This window comes from Cheilinus undulatus, linkage group 6 (genome assembly GCF_018320785.1).
Source record: "Cheilinus undulatus linkage group 6, ASM1832078v1, whole genome shotgun sequence".
Lineage (NCBI taxonomy): Eukaryota > Metazoa > Chordata > Actinopteri > Labriformes > Labridae > Cheilinus > Cheilinus undulatus.
Window position 1 is genome coordinate 15,697,557 of NC_054870.1, and position 16,973 is coordinate 15,714,529.

The 16,973-nt window shown below is 38.1% G+C and overlaps 1 protein-coding gene across 4 annotated transcripts in view; it reads right to left on the reverse strand.

Moving 5' to 3' along the window:
- Nucleotides 1-16,973, reverse strand: part of LOC121511191 (stromal membrane-associated protein 1-like) — a 178,523-nt gene that overhangs the window by 56,999 nt on the left and 104,551 nt on the right. For all 4 annotated transcript variants that reach the window (XM_041789788.1, XM_041789790.1, XM_041789789.1 and 1 more), the window contains exon 7: nucleotides 5,819-5,882. In XM_041789788.1, coding sequence (XP_041645722.1) covers nucleotides 5,819-5,882 — 64 coding nt within the window. The remainder of the gene's footprint in view (nucleotides 1-5,818; nucleotides 5,883-16,973) is intronic.

The following is a 16,973-nucleotide window of genomic DNA, read 5'->3' on the forward strand; positions in this document are numbered from 1 at the left end:
CTTTAATTTGTTGTTTTTCACATGTTCATTTTAAAATGAGTCAGGCCTAGTAAGGTATGTGAGCATGTGCCGGGTCCGCACCTCGCCATGTCAACCTTGGATGCCAGGGATGCCTTGGAGCCCACCAGGTCCTGGGCACCCAGTATTCCATGAGCTGGATCAGGGCCGGGAAAGCATGTCAGGGGCTAGTACAAATGTAGCTGCCATTCCCATATCAGACTCTTCCCATCTCTGCTCTCCTGAGCACATCAGCACTAAACACTTAGTCTTTCCAATGATAACGAAAAATGCGCCAAAGAGAAGTCATCCAAAACGAGACAAGTCAGCATCACTGGTCATCACTCAACATCCAGGCCTCACAAGGGTATAGTCAGACAGGGACGACCAAGGACCTAAGACTCTGACTTTTGTCTGCATGCTCAGATACCGGGAACGCCACACGTTTTTGCTCAGCAAACCATACCCTGAGTAATTGTATATAAAACACAAACCACATTAGAGTTTACTGTTTACTGCTTTAACACCTGAAAGATAAAGACTATCTACAGCTAATCTTACATAAAATTTAACATTAAAATTCAAAATGTACTGATTTCACCAAAATAAGAGGATAAATTTGTTGTAAAAGATGACTTTTGATAAAGGTTTTTCTTCTCCCTACATCAGTGACTGGTTGTTATAGCTTTTCAGATGGTTTCTTTTGTTTTTGCCATTTAATTATCAATTGGTCTATTATGTGCACAGTGATGTGTCTCACTTTTCAATAACACACTAAAATGCTTACGTGTTGATGTGAAACCACTATTTTCTCTTAAATATAACAAGCCATTGCTCTAAATATCAATTTGTTGGATATCACGTGGTACTGGTCGACAGAGAGAGGGACAGAGATGCAAACATTGAGGTAGCAAGCATGAACATGAAGAGAGAACTGATCTTCAGCTGTCACACTGATGCAACGTGTTCCTGCTATCAAATTATGTCAAGTCTGTCTGTGTGGTTGAATGTATTTCTAATTTTTTTCTTAAACTGACACATAGACAAAAAGCTAGAAAACAGCAAAGAGCTAGAAAAGAATGAGTGGACAGAGGCGCATCTTTGGCAATGTGCCTTCTAAAATGTAATACTTCTTACAGGTAAAATTAAGACTTTAAGACATTTTATGACCTCAAATTTAAAAGTCAAATCTAAGACTTTTTAAGGATCCATGGCAACCCTGTAAAAACAGACAAAAGTTTAAGGTCTCTTTTATGCTCTATGTTTGAAATGTAGATGAAAACGGATAGAACCTTCTGTCTGTACTCTGATTTAACTGGATTAATTTTTCAACATCCAATGCATTGTTACAGATATGTTACAGATATTGTTACAGCATGTAACTGACTGTTAACTTTTAATAAAGGCAGAGACATCAGCTAACAACAGACTGCACTGAGGTGACCTGTCCAGTGATTCCAGCATATCTACTGTGTTAAGGCACAAATTGTGGATTTAACTTTATAGGGTCTTTAAACAAATGTAAACAACAGTGCACTGACAGCACCAATAGCATGTCTAAGAAAGAGAGCAGTTTAGCACTATTTTGATCTAGAAAATGAGGGATAAAGTTATAAGTGGGCTGCACTGGCTTTACTCACATAAAACAAAAGTTTAGAAAAAAGTACAGACGTAGGCATTAACTTGCAAAGAGGATTTATGTCTGGTGCTAGCTCTGCTAACCCCTGCTACACTTTGCAAATCAGTGTTGCATCATTTACCCACTTCCACTGTAATCCTGACTCAAATAAACAGTGCTCAATTTTGACTGTTTCCTGAGAATTTTCTGAACTCTAGATTAGTCGTTACAGCTCAATATGACTGACTGAAATTAAATTTGCCTAGAAACATCACTCACCAGGAAACACCAGTGAGGTCATTTTGGAAAATATTCAACGCACTTCAGCGTGCCTATGTCTGATATGTGAGTGAAAGATTTAATTAAAACAAATGAGTTTTCTATCGGTTGGTGTTAGTCACAGTGGGAGAGGACGGAGAAATAGGCAGAGAAAAGTATAGGGTACATGCCACTTGTGGATGATGGCATTCATTTTAAAGTTATTATGCCCTTTGATGTCCCTGTGTCACATATTTCACTAAATGTTTTATTTCAAATGTGAAACACAAAATAAGGTTCTGTTCTACTCTATTCTATTAATTTGCATGTATTTGATATTTGCCTTTAGCACAAGCAGAAAAAAGACGTGAATTGCTGCTGAAAAACCCTGGGCTGGTTAAATTTCAACTCTAACCCTTTGAATGTATAATTGAATAGCCCTGCTCTAGACCTTAGATAATAAAGGAAAGGAATGCTGAGTGGGTGTTCCTTGGCCTCTCTCAATCCCTGAGCTTCCTCTGGTGGAAGCGTGCACTACTGATATCATTTAACAAATGTAATTCCCAACTGAAAATCCTTCTGAATAGAGCTTTAAAAATATATAAGCGTCCATTGTGGAGGCAGGCTGCCTAAACTAAAGTAGAATTCATGATTATATAAGTTATCCATATATTCATTACTGCTCACCTGGACTACTGCCACTATACAAGGAAGTCAGAGAGCTTACAGTCTCATGCTGGCACTTTCGTACATGCAGGAAGCTGCAGCAGGATTTTTGACTAGGCACACAATAGTACACCCACTGATTTATCTTGTTTTATGCCTGGTCATATGCAGTTTATCAGTTTCTTAAATGCACTGTCTTCAGCATGAGCCAAGATAAACACTAAAGTCAGCTTATGTTGTTTTGAATGTGCTTTAGAAATAAACATTACTTTACTTAAATCTCATATGGATACACAAATCGAGTCCACAGGCTGTTAATAAAAGAAAAGCCAAGAATTAAAAAGAAATAAATCAGATGGACTCTACAGGCATCAACAAAAGAAAGAAACTTGAATCTGTTTTGAGTAAACCCTCTACTCATTAAAAAAAAAAAAAAAAAAATCAATAAAGGATCTTTGGCAATGGTAACAGTTTTGTTCAGCTGCTTTCTTGTGAGTTAATCCTCTTTTAGAAACAAATCAATGACAAATCTGTGAAGTAGAAAATAAACCTAACCTCTCCCGTGACCTGTGACTTTCCTTGAGCTCCACATCAAATAATAACACAGTACATGCACTCACCTTCACATAAATAAGAAGCCAGTCGAACAGTAAAGCAGCTTGTTACTACAGACACACCTCCAGTGGTGAAAGTTTAAAGATTAAACTATGAAGAAGAACAACTTGGCTTGGAAGCAAACATTAGTTTGAGTACAATGAGTGCCTAGTTCAGGCCTGTCCACAGAAATAGCTGGGACCCTGAAAAGCTCAGAAGGGGCCCTACCCAGATTTATTTAAGACCATCTAGCTGCAGACCGTAAATCTCAAACACCAACTCTCACAAAGGGTTTATGTGAGATTTTGCACATCCGTAACTTTTAACTTTTGGTATCAAACCCTTACCCTTACCCTCACCCTATCCCTAACCTAACCAAAAGTTAATCCAATTTTATTTTGAAATTTTAACATGCAGGAGGTGGCATCTGAGAGCTACAGTCTGCAGCCAGACTCCTCTCGATTTATTATAACATTTACCTCCATTTTGAAGCTTAAAATTGTGTTAACATGTTTTTAATGGGTTTATAAATTCTCTAAAAAGTTGCCTCAGTTCCTCCTCCACTCTTATTTTGGCATCCTGACTTTTATGCAGGTTGCTGCTTAATATGACCTCTGACATTACTGTCCAAAAGGTTTGGTTCAATGGGTCCATCGACATTGCCAGTGGTACCAAAAAAGGCTCATTTTATTTCAAGGAAAAATGTTTTCATTTTGAAACAGGCTATTCTTTTAACTTGAAAATAATGATGGTTATACAGCTAACTATACAAGAGCCATGCTTATGCTGACCTCCATGGGCCTCTCTTGAGGCTGCGCCCCAAGAAAGCACCTCATCCCTCCTCCACTTATAGGCAGCCTTGACCCAGTTTACAAAAGTGCTATCACTACACCTGTACAAACAAGAGAAACAGAGATAGAATGCAGTCCACAGAGAAAAAGTGTGAAATGCATGCAAACTTCATTGCTGAGCAGACAGCATTCTGGGTGCTTCTGTCCCATTTTCATGTGTGCAAATCAGGGGAAATGACTTTCATTCTTTCATTCACAACCATATCTGTCTTAGTAAAATGTTCTTAGTGATTACTCAGAGTAGAATTAATATCAGGTTGTTTCAATGAATGAATGGAGCAGGGGCTGAAAAGTATATTTCATTAGTCAGTGACTTCAGCACCATGGACAGCTCCAGGTTCCCACAACCCTATCTACAGTTTATGAAAATAAAGTATATCTCAGCTTAATCTGTATATAGCAACTGTTTTATCTCCGTGTGTAAAACCAAGCACATATTTCCTGAAGTGGTTAAGTCATTGCCCACTAAACCCGCATGCATGTGCCAAGCCATCAGCAACAACAATGTCAGATTACATTATCGTATTCCTGTCTTCTGCTCCTCTACAACCACCATGAAAAACAAATGGTTATGGAGAACAGCATACACCACATGTTATTAGATCCACTGCAGAGTGCAACCAGAACAGCAGCCAGGAGAACATTCTGGGTAAGAGAAAAGTTTTGGGTGAGCCTGCTCCATAATCTTCTTCTCTGTTTCTGGTGCATTTCTGTGGCAGCGTTGCAGCACCAATTACGTACATGTCTGGTATACTGTTTATATTACAGCATTTTCAGTCATTTTAAATGGTTTCGTTCTTACTTGGACATTTCCTGAAACAATGCCAAAAAATTTCTCAAAATGAAACTGAAATGAATCATTTTCCTCTCTGTGTGGACAAAGGAGGGTTTTTTAAAACTGATCTCTTGAAACTACTCTGTAAACAGATTGTTCAGTTATCATTTACTTAACACTGTTCAGCAAAAGAGGTCGTTACTCAAGTCAACAGAAGTGAAACTAGTTGTACGTATATCCACAGCTTAATGCTTTCATCGTTTGTTGTTTAATGGTAGCTAGCTAACATCATTTATATGTGCTACAACGCCCCTCTGGCAGCAGGACTGCATTACAAACAGATGCCAGTGAAAGTAATAAAAAAAAAAATTTATTCTTAAAGTAATAAAAGTCTTGTCAAACCATCACTTTTTAAAGTAAATTAATGAAAATTTGGACATTCAAAAAATGATGTACTAGCTTAATTACATATGCACAAATAACAACATGAATATGCACCGAGCATGATTATTGTTTTTTACATTACATAAATAATGTTCCAGACACTTTAGTCTCCAAAACATTATGCTACATTTTTTTAAAGGCAAATGAAAATGGCAAACTTAAACCTAATTTTCTAATTATGTGTTTCTGCTAAAACATAAAAAAAAAAGATTACATCATCCTTTTCCCCATGAATTGTAATCTCTGTCTGGATTGAAGGTAAAAGTGTATTGTTTCAGTGACTGACTGGACTTTTTGTTGGATTAAACTCTATTCTGCTCACAGCTGAATCAGATCTGCCATCCTAAGGCTAACAGCTCTGTATGAACTTCCAGGCGGTATAAAAATGTCTGATAAAATCTGACCGTATTAAACTATTCTCTTAACAATGGCACACACCACTGGCCCTGCAATTAATAATATTGATCTAGAATGTTATCACACAAATCAGACTAATTGGATTAATTTACAAAAGAGACAAATGAAGCAGATATCTAATCACAGTTTGATGAGTTATAATTGTTGGTTATGACTGTTTTTATTTATGATGTTGGTGGAAAAAAGATAACTTCTTACCCAGACCCAGCAGGTCCACAGCCGGCTCCGTACCCTCCTTGGTGTTGGCTTTGCTCTCTGACTGCTGAGAAAAACAAACACAAAGGTAGAAAGTTTAAAAAAATACCAAAGCTGTGCTGCTTTTATCTGCTGCTTTTCAGTATTCCATTATTATCGCCAGTTTTTTGACATGATCTGATTGCTCTGCTTAAGATTAGTTTTCTTTTCTTTATTCCTACGGACTATTATGCTGGATTTGATAAGGGTCTATTTTCCTTGTATCTATTTTTATGAGGATCTATTTTCCTTATGAAATGGTGGCTGTCAAACAGTATCAAGATTCACAACAGCCAGTGTTTATTTTAGTGACTAAAACTATGACCAGTTTGGCTTTCATCAAGGAGACCTGATGAGACTTAATGTGTTTCAGTCTTCTGCAGACATGCAAAATCCATGATATGAGAAAGCACAAGCTGTTAGGTAAGATAAATCTGTGGCTCCTCTGCCTTTCAGCTGTAGAAAACAGGCATCCCAGGTTTTGCGGGGAACATAGAACACACAAGTCGGATGTGCAGATTCAGGCAAACAAAAACTTCTGACCAAGATAAAAGGACCTTTTGATGACTAAAACTGGACTAAAACTACAAGGGGCAGACATTATTAAAATGTGACAGATACTAAAAGGTGTTGCAATATGAAAACTAAGACTTAATTTAAGATAGCTGTAAAAACTAACAGCCCCCCTCTGGCAACATCTCATTTCATTCAGGCATCTGTGAAAATATTGGGAAAAATATTGTAAGATGTGATGAAAAGCTGTTTATAAGAAATCTTTAAATACTTTTAAATGAATTACTTTATGGACATTTGAAGTTTAGTCTTGGAATTATCAGTGACTTAACACTACATTTTCTTGATATGAGCATCCCTATTTAGAAGATTGGAAGAACAAATCTTTAAAGGATACCCAGCAAGCTCTAGGAAGCTGCTTAAATGACACAAATAAAGGAGCAGAAGAAAATCCATCTCATTTTTAAAGCAAAGATAACAGTGTTTCTCCTGAACTAAAGACCTAGATCTACTTTTTTTTTTTTTTTTTTTTTTGAGGATTTTAGTTTCTCTAGGGATGACAGAGAGCAGAGGAGATGAAACACAAAGATATTCCCTAAAGCAAAGGTACAAAGAAAGTTTTAAACAAGTAAAGGGTGTCCTCCATTGAGGCTTTCCTTTAGTAATCAATTCAACAAATACAACTCCAGTTCCTTAAAGAATTGGCTGAATAGAAGGCTGTGTAAAATGTGAATAAAAAACAACTACAATGATTTTCAAATCTCATAAACCCATATTCTATTCACAACAGAACATCAACACCATAAACATCAGATGTTGAAACTGAGACATTTTACCATGTAACAAAAAAATATTGGTTCATTACCTCCGCCAAGGAGGTTATGTGATCGGGTGGGTTTGTTCGTTTGTTAGTTTGTTAGCAACATAACTCAAAAAGTTATGGACAGATTTTCATGAAATTTTCGGGAAATGTCAGAAATGGCATAAGGAAGAACTGATTACATTTTGGGAGTGATCTGGATCACCGTCTGGATCCAGGAATTTTTTTAAGGATTCTGTACTATTGGGAGATAGGGCTGATGGCGGAGGTCTGCGCTCTCCAAGTGCTTTTCTACTTTAGAATTTGATGAAAGTGGCACATCTCAAGAAAGTAGGGACACAGCCATGTTTACCATTATGCAGCATCCCCTCTTCCTTTAACAACAGTCTGCAGACTGCAGGCTGGCCAGTTCAGCACCTGGACTCTTCTCTGTGAAGTCATGCTGTTGTGATTGCTCCATATGTTACTCTAAAACCTTGATATACATTTTTCAGCATTGATAGTGCCTTTCCAGATGTGTAAGCTGTCCATGCCATATGCACTAATGCAGGATTTTTACTGCGTTTGCTGAAACCAAGCTGGATGATCCCTCTTCTTTTAAGTCTGCAGGACACAGTGTCTGTGGTTTCCAAGGAGAATTTCCAATTTTGATTAATCTGACCACAGAACAGTTTTCCATTTTGCCTTAGTCCATTTTAAATGAGCCTTGGTCCAGAGAAGACAGCGGCATTTCTAGATCCTGTTGACATGTGGCTTTTTTCTTTGCATGATGCATCTTTTGCAGTCGTCAACTGTGTTGACAGTGATTTCAAGAAGTGTTCCAAGGCCAAAGCAGCAATGTCCCGGACGGAGTCGTGCCTGTGTTTGATGCAGTGTGAGGGCCTGAAGAACACAAGCCTTCAACACTCACCTTTGGCCTTGTCCCTTGCTCAGATATTTCTCCAAATTCTCTAAGTCTTTTGATAACATTATGTACTGTAGACAGTGGGATATTCAAAGTCTTTGCAACATTACCTTGAGGAACATTTTTCTGTAATTGTTCCACAAAAAGTTTGATGAAGTTTGTCACATATTTGTATACTGCTGCCCATCTTTACTTCTGTGAGACTCTGACTCTCTAAAGTTCTCCTTTTATACACAGTTGTTAATACACCTGTTGCAAATTAACCTAATTAGTTGCAAAATGCTTCTAGTTGTTTTTTTAATTAGTAGCACTGTTCTAGCCTTTTCTTGCACTGTACCAACTTTTTTGAGATGTGTTGCTGCCATCAAAGTCAAAATTAGCCTTTTTTAAACAAAATGGTAAAATATCTCAGTTTCAACATCTGATACGTTGTTTATGTTCTATGTTGGATAAAAAATAGATTTTTGAGATTTGCAAATTATAACATTCTGTTTTTATTCACATTTTACACAGTGCCCCAACTTTTTTGGAATTGGGGTTTTAAAATGTGTTAAGCCTGCTGTTCAGAAAGTACAACTAGGACTTTCATAAGGCAGTTTTATTCCCATGTGAGGATTACAGCCGTCAGACAGTAAAAGTTAAGTGGCGGTTTATGAAAGTATCGCCCCTAAGAAGCTACAATATGGTACTCTAGGTTCACAGTGACCTTTGACCTCCAAAATCTATTCGGTTCATGCCTGGGTAAGAGTGGGGATTTATGCAAAGTTTAAAAAAAAAAAAACTCAAAGCATTGTTAAAATACTGTGGTGCACAAGTATATTCTAAGTGTTACATAACATCTCCTCATAGTGGCCCAGTGCACTGATATCTGAATTCTTCATTCTTCATCACTTCATAACCATGCGCCTTGTTTTACCAGATTCTCTGAACCACACAGCCCTAACTGGGCCTTAATATCCTCTAAATAAACCCCACATATACTTCAGTGGTAAACTGTTCTGCCAGTGTTGTTTCTGTTGAACAATTCTGCTGATTGAGTTTATAAAGTGAGAGAAAATTAGGGAAGTATGGGACAATGGAGAAGTGAAGTGAATAAACAGCAGACGGAGGGAATGAGAAAGAGGATAGAGCTGTAAAATCAAAGAGTATCAGAATGAGACAGGAGAATGAAGAAGAGAGGACTGGTATGGATGGAGATATAGTGATACTGAAGAGAAAAATGAGGTGGGGGAGAGAGAGTCTAAAAGGTTAACGCGTGGGCTGGGAGAGATCTACAACGCTGGTAACAAACCCAATTTCCCACCAACAAAAGATCGATGGAGCACATTAAATTCAATGTCGTTCCAATCCAAAGCAATGAAAACAATTACCGTGTCCACGCCTAATCAGGAATGCATTGGCTGTGATTTGATGTGTGCTGGGACTGCAGCAAAGCTTTAACAGAGGCTGAAACACAGCAAGAAGGTCGTTTGTGTACAGCAGTCAGAGGTCGGCTGGAGCTGTGCATTCACACTGGAAAATACTGTTTAATAGGAGCAGAAAATACCTGATTTCACAGAGGGAGCACAACTTGACTGTTTGTGGTATGAGCCTCTAAGTGCCATTTACCTGTGGACAGATTACTTTCAGAACGCTTGGTGCACATAAATCAGATTTTCCCTCTGATACATATATATATATTTAAATACCTTATCTTTATTAACCCCTTTTTATACACCAAGTCAAATCAAGGGCTGGTTAAGAGCCAGAGCTTAGTCTAGCACCAGTTCTTTGTTTTTCCATACCCAAAGAACCAGCAACAGTTTCAAATTTCAAATCATGAATATAAATTTAGTACACGTGTAGGAAGTTTTTGTTATCATTAGATATTTATTCAAAACAATAAAAACAGTCATCATACACAGGCATTTAGATGGATTTAGATGGATAGAAGTGCCCGCTTTCATCAATAAATACAAACACTCTTGTCATGCATTTTACCATCTTATTGCAAAATGGATGTACAGTTTTACTTGGTGGAGAAGGCTCTGATCAAAAGATGCAAGCTAGAAACCCCCATGTGGATGGATACATTAATGACAATGCATACTGAATACAATAAAATTTATCCAAAAGCCATTGTCCTGCATGAACTGACGCTGAGCTTCATTTTTAATCAAATCAATACAGTGAAATCAGAGCAGACAGAGCATCGTGCCCCCACTGATATTTCTAGCACCCCACTAAGAGGGTCCTGGACCTCAGGATGGGAATTGAGGCCTAAAACAACAAAGAACAAGAAGCATGAACTGCTTCCAGTCATGTGACAAACATTGCACATCCTGCAATTATGCTATAGTGCATTCACTTATCATAATAATGACTGAAAACCCTAAGATTAGATATTACAAATGAGGACTGGCCAAGGCACCGCTGGCTTTGAAGTTCAGTCACGAACAAAGACTATAATCCTCAAAGCGGGCATTTTATGACCCTGGGCTATATATTTTAAATTGTTAAGTTTATTGCAAAATGTGCAGCTCTGTCTCCTTCCCTTCAGCGAGTATGTGGATTTCTGACCGTGTAATCGCGCCTGTGTCTGTGTGATCAGGTGCTAGTGCTGATTGGCTGATTCAAATAAAATTGCAGCTGCTTTTCTTGAAAATCTCAGCTGCTGCAATTTGCGCTCACCTTCAGAGGACACTTCAGACAAATCCCATGGTATGTATGTATGATCAGATCTGAGTGAATGTTGCAGACCTGATTCAGGATTTTGCATCAGAGATTTAGCAGATTGTCATAAAACTAGTGACTGGTAGACCGTGGAAACTTTTAGAAATAGATTTGTTGTAAAAATCAAACAAGCAGCAGAGAAAGAGTAAGAAAGGTAATTTGCCATTTGTGTAGTCATTTTTTTAGGGTAAATTTAGGAATCGCATATGTTTTTTCTGTTACTCTCCTCTGAAGCTCATTAAACAGCTGCTTCAACTCTGATTTGAACTCTGCTGCTGGCTTTCAGCAGAGGAGTAGAGGGTGCACATCATCCTCTTACTGTATGTCTAGGTTCCTCTAGACCAGGGACATAACAGGGGGTGAGGGTTCAAGTCCAATCCTTGACTCATTTCCTGCATGTCATCCCACACTCTCTCCCCCATTTCCCACTCTATGCAACAGCTTAACAAATGAAAGCATATGAAGACGCCTGAGATACTGCAGAATTCTGCAAAAATAACATAACAAAGCCTTCAATCCGTCCCACACATCTGCTGAGAGGCAGATGAAGAAAAATAAAAACCTAAATGTCACTCTGGATAAGAAGCTTAAAGTCCCTGCTGTATGTTGGGAAAGATTTTGATCGACATGCTGCCAATATTCTCTTTGAAAGGAGTTTGCTTTTCCAGTGGTTATCTGGGACGACACCAAGAGATGCAGCTGACAGATGGCCAGCGACAGACTGTGATTGGGTGTCAGGGTCAGTTGTGTTTGGAGGGAGAGAAAGTAGAATAGTGAAGGCGGCGATCGATAACCGCCCACACATCCCATGACCAGGTGAATAGAGTCTTTTCTGATGAAGGTGCTGCCAGTTTGAAAGAAAAGCTCAGAGCAAAGCAAACCCTCTGATGACTGCTGTCACATCAGATTGTTGTCACAGACACGGCAGACAAAGCCGTCAGCTGACGGCTGTCACATCCAACGTCAGAGCAGGGGCAAAGTCTACAGTGCGTCCCCAACGTATTCAACTTCATCAGCTGAAGGAACCAGAGAATAGATGACAGAGAGGCAGTCTGAGTTTCTTCAAGCTCCTTTTACCTGTCAAGGTCATGAGAAGGTTTTCAAGGGTTCTTCCTAAAGCTTTACGCTACATGACAAAGCAGAGTTTGTCAGCTGAACCATATTTTTTCTACAAATATTCAGCTTTTCTTAGGTTTCAGTTAAACTTCACAATAGCGTCTGAGATGAGATGTCTGAGATGTATATTTTTATTAAAGCCAGATTTTCATCCAAAATCAGATTCAAACTGTTCATTTTGAAGAGAAAATAAGGAACTTTGAGTAGATTGAATATTATGACAGGAGCATATCCTTCAGAGAGAAACATTCTCATCATATATTTGAGCATTTTATTGCAAAATGGATATACAGTTTTACTCTGCAGAGAAGGCTCTGAAAAGATGTGTCATCTATTTCATTAGAGATAGAGAAGGGAGCCTTGCATGGTGGGCTGTGGGAATTTGTACAACACATTAATACTACAGCTATACAACAACTTTAGGATGCCAGAATGTTTTTTCCAGGTTTGGTCTACTTCCAGGTACAACAGAGGGCACTTTGTCAAATTTTGTGTACTTACAGAGCATCAGAGACACCATCATTTCAAATTTGCTCAGTTAATCAAAATTTAGATGAATTCTCAAATGCCTGTCTGTAATTCTAAAATCACAAAGGATGCAATATTTATTTACCTTAAACTTGTCAAATACCAGTTTAATATTGTTTTTGCAGCAGAGATGTAATGCAGTTTTCATAAAGTCCTACTTCCCTTCTTTTTAGTTTAAGTTGACTAGCAGTGGTTCCTAATGGTGTGGAGATGAATTATACCTTAATACTACAACTGTACGACAACCTCAGAAAAATAAACTTAATCCTAAGAAACTTATAGCCCCTTATGTTACTTAACAGGACACCAAAGGAGGCACTTTTTAAATTTGCACACTTAGGAGAAAGGCAGCAAATCATCAAAATTTACATGCAGTATGTTTTACTCAAATTTTCAAGTTGCAGAAGGTGGAATATTTCTTTGAACTGAACTGTTCATCAAATTACCAGTTTATTATTATTTTTTGTGGCAGAAATGTTATGCTCTACACAGTATGCAAACATTCAAGTTTCGATTTCTTTTTAAAAAGTTAGAAAAATCCTACTTTCCTTATTGTTGTATGTTTTTCTTAATCAAAATTGTTCAGCCTGACCAAAGAGGGCACACTGTTTTTCCATTTAGAGGTCACTGCGTCATGTTTGTCCAAGACTGTACGTCTAAGACACTCCCTCTCACTGTAAGACGCCATCTGTCTGAACAGAAATTCACGCTGAAACTTTCAAAATAAAATAGAATTAAACTTTTGTTTAAGGGTAGGGTAAAAGTAGAATATCAAAGTTAAAACTCAAAACTTGGCATGCAAAACCTGATTACAAAACGTTAAGTCAACATTCTGCTTACAGGAAAAAAAGCCTGTCCTCCATAAAGAAATTCTAATGTAACAATTGTAGCTTCCATAGCTCCATTAACTGTGTAAGCTTATGTAGATAACAGCTACACAGTAAACATAGCTAAAGCTAAGCTCACAAAGCACATGGATATCTACACATACAAAACTAACACAGCTACTTAAGCTATGTAGCTATGTTACTTACGTAGCTATGTTAGCTTTAGCTGCGTTTGCTAAAGTTCATGTTGCTAAAGCTAACTTAGCCACACTGGCCTACATAGCAACATCAACTTCATAGCTAGCATAGATATGTAAGCTTTAGCTAAAGTTAACAAAGTTAAAACAAGTCACTGTTCATCCAACTACTTCTAAAAGGGGCTTATACATAATTTTTTTAACCCTATGTTAGACCTCTGACCTTTTTCTCTGTTTTATTTATGAAAAGTTGCATAGTCTGGAATGTCTGTCGCCCATGTGGTTATTTCATGAATTTAACGGCTAGACTTAAGTTTTAAAAAAATTAAAAAATAAATCCAATACTGAAAACATCTTATACCAGCCGTTTATGGTACTTCCGTTCTGACAGACAGAATCTTAGAGGGGTGACATAGATGTCAGTTCTGCAGCCAGACCCCTCTCTGTTTATTTACCACAAAGGCATCGGAAAGGGCCCTTTCAGGGCATTTTCTTAAACAACAGGGCACCAAAAGGGGCGATTGCTCCCCCTGCCTCCCCTCTGAGCCCACCACCAGTAGCAGATATTCACATATTTTACTCACATTTGTTTTGATTTCCAAGCTTGCAGGCAGCCATCCTTCTGACTGTTTTGACACTCAGTCTGACTTAGGAGTCTGGTGGAAAACATGACATCAATACATACCCTCTCAGCATAAATGTGTTTTATTTCCACTTTAATAACTCTACCTGCACAGTCATTTTACAGTAAAACCCTTCCAGCATTTCAAAGAGTAAAACCCCAAGGTCAAGGATGAACTTGAGTGAAAACAATACTTCTGTTAAGAGAAACTTGTAGCTACAGGGAGGTGAATTTAAGTCGACTACCCTGCTGGAATACTTCATGTGGAAATGCACATTCTGTTTCATTCATCATGTGTACCATTAATAGAGTCCTTTCATATCTGTCTGAAAATCCTTTAGAAATATTTTTATTTTAAATTTTAATCACGACTTGCATAGAAACAAACACCAAGGGACCCACAAGGCAAAGAATTAATCAAGATAAAAAAGCTAGCAGCCAGAAATGCTAATGCTTCACATTAATATTCATGAGGTACATGAAACTGGACCTGAGATCCCTCTGGTACCTGTGGCATCCTAATTACATCAAAGCACGAGATAATGATATTATAAAAAGCTCCTGATGAGATGATAAGCTGCAGTTTGGATGAATGCAACAGCTGCTGTATCTATGTAGCTTTTGTGTTTGTGAATAGAGCCGGTCAGAAGAGAGTGACACCTCAAAGAAAACAACAGAGTGAACATAAACCCAGACGTCTGGCATTTGTACATCTCTGCCATCTTCAGCTCCACAACAGGTCAAACAATGAGGGAGGAAGAAAAAGCTCTCTGCTGTCAGGGGAGCTGACTAAAAATAACGAGCAAATAATGTGGCTTTCAGGGTAGATTTTAAAGGGCAGGTTTCTCAGGGTGCACTCACACTGCACGCAACGGTGAGGAATGATTGTCCCCCCAAACCCCCAGTCCTCCCCTGTCCTGCACTCACAATGCTCCAAACCCAGGGCTGCCTGTGTATGATTACCTTTTGTACTTGCATCATCACATTGCAATATAAAATGAGGGGCTTTGTGTAAAAGGCACGTAATCTTAGAGTCAGCACTATGGAAATAAGATGCACATGCCTGCAACATTCTTTACTTTCTGGCTTATTTTAAGCTGTTTTGCCAAGACATGACCCTGTAAAACTCCATAATATCCAAACTCCACAGCTGTGGACACAACAGATCTACTCAACTGCTGAATAACTTTTCTTTGAGCAAAAAAACACTAAGTCCTATATGTACTTCCTGTGCTGACATCACTCATGTATCCTTACGCCTTTAACTGCATGAAATAGTGCCACTACATTACTGACTGGGACTATGTGAGGTTTAACACTGCATTTTCCATTGGCAATTAAGTTACAAATGATCACAGATCACACGGAGTAATGCAAGAGTAATGTAAATACTTACTTTTAGCTATGAGTTACTTAGTACCTCATTATTTTTTTAGAAAGTCACTAATGCAGGGGTTCTCAAACTTCTAAAGCCAAAACAGTGCCAGCGACCGGGAGCCCCAGTGTACCTCAGGGTGTTGAGCCATAGTTGAACAGAGCCATCCACTGTTGCCTAGCCCACGCTTTGGGAACCACTGGTGTAATGGATCACTATTTTGGAGTAACTACCCCAAACCAACAGTGATGAGATAAATTGTGCAGCACTAGATATGAATATTGCTTGCTCAAGATTATTTATCTTAGGTGTGTGTTAGGATAATGATTTTTTGGCAGTGCGGCTAACAAACTCATTTTTAACCTTGTATCTCTAAGTAAACTAGATCAATTTCAGCTGAAATTGCGTGGGGATGCTGAGTGCTGAACTGTGGAAGAACTGCTGAAATAGCAAAAAGCACAAAAATAGCTGAAAATAGCATAAAAATAGCTGAAAATGGCATTCAATAGCTCAAAAAAGGATAAAAATAGCTGAAAGTAGCCAAAAAAAGCTGAAAATAGCCTAAAAATAGCTGAAAGTAGCCTTTAAATAGCTGAAAATAGCAAACAAATAGATGATTTTGGCCTAAAAGTAGCTGAAAATTGCATTCAATGGCTGAAAAAGCATAGAAATAGCTGAAAATAGCATGAAAATAGCATAAAATGCAATAAAAGTAGCTGAAAATGGAATTCAATAGCTCAAAAAGGATAAAAATAGCTAAAATTAGCCTAAAAAGGCTGAAAATAGCAAACAAATAGAAGAAAGTAGCCTTAAAATAGCTGAAAATAGCATAAAAAATAGCTGATTTGGGCTTGAAAGTAGCTGAAAATTGCATTATTTTAAAAATTATAAAAGTTAGAAATGAGAAAAGTCATAGCAGTCAAATGACAAAGAAACTGATTTTTTTTAAGTTGAAACAGTGTTGATACGACAAAGTATGAAGGAGGAGATAGCCGGCGCAGAAGAATAATAATAAACAAAATGGCCGCGAATAACAATAGTGTGGATGCCCAGCATCCCCCCTAATAATTTAGGAGGAGACCAATGCTCTGTGAAGAAAGGGCAGACAGAGGCCCACTTTTAAATTTATCATTTCAGGAACGCAAATTTATAAAAGTCAGCAAAAGGGATGCGCGAGGTTAAACAGTTTAACAGTTCAATTCGTTTATCAAATCAGCCGGCTCAAGATTTACAAGTTGGTTAGAAGAATCACCAACATTTTTTCATAAACACAAACTTGAAATCCCGGTTTATAATGCTCCTGTAAACTGTGATAAACCTCCCACCACTAGAAGCCGCGCCCTTCCTGTCCGAGCTTTCCCCTGGTGCTTCACCAGATGTAAATATGAGAAGCTTAGCAGTAAGAGTGTAGTAGGAACAGCACAGTGTGCCCGTTTTTCTAAGCAATAAATAAAGTGGTCAAGGGTTGAACTCACGTATCACTACTCAACCAAAGTGAAAAGGCC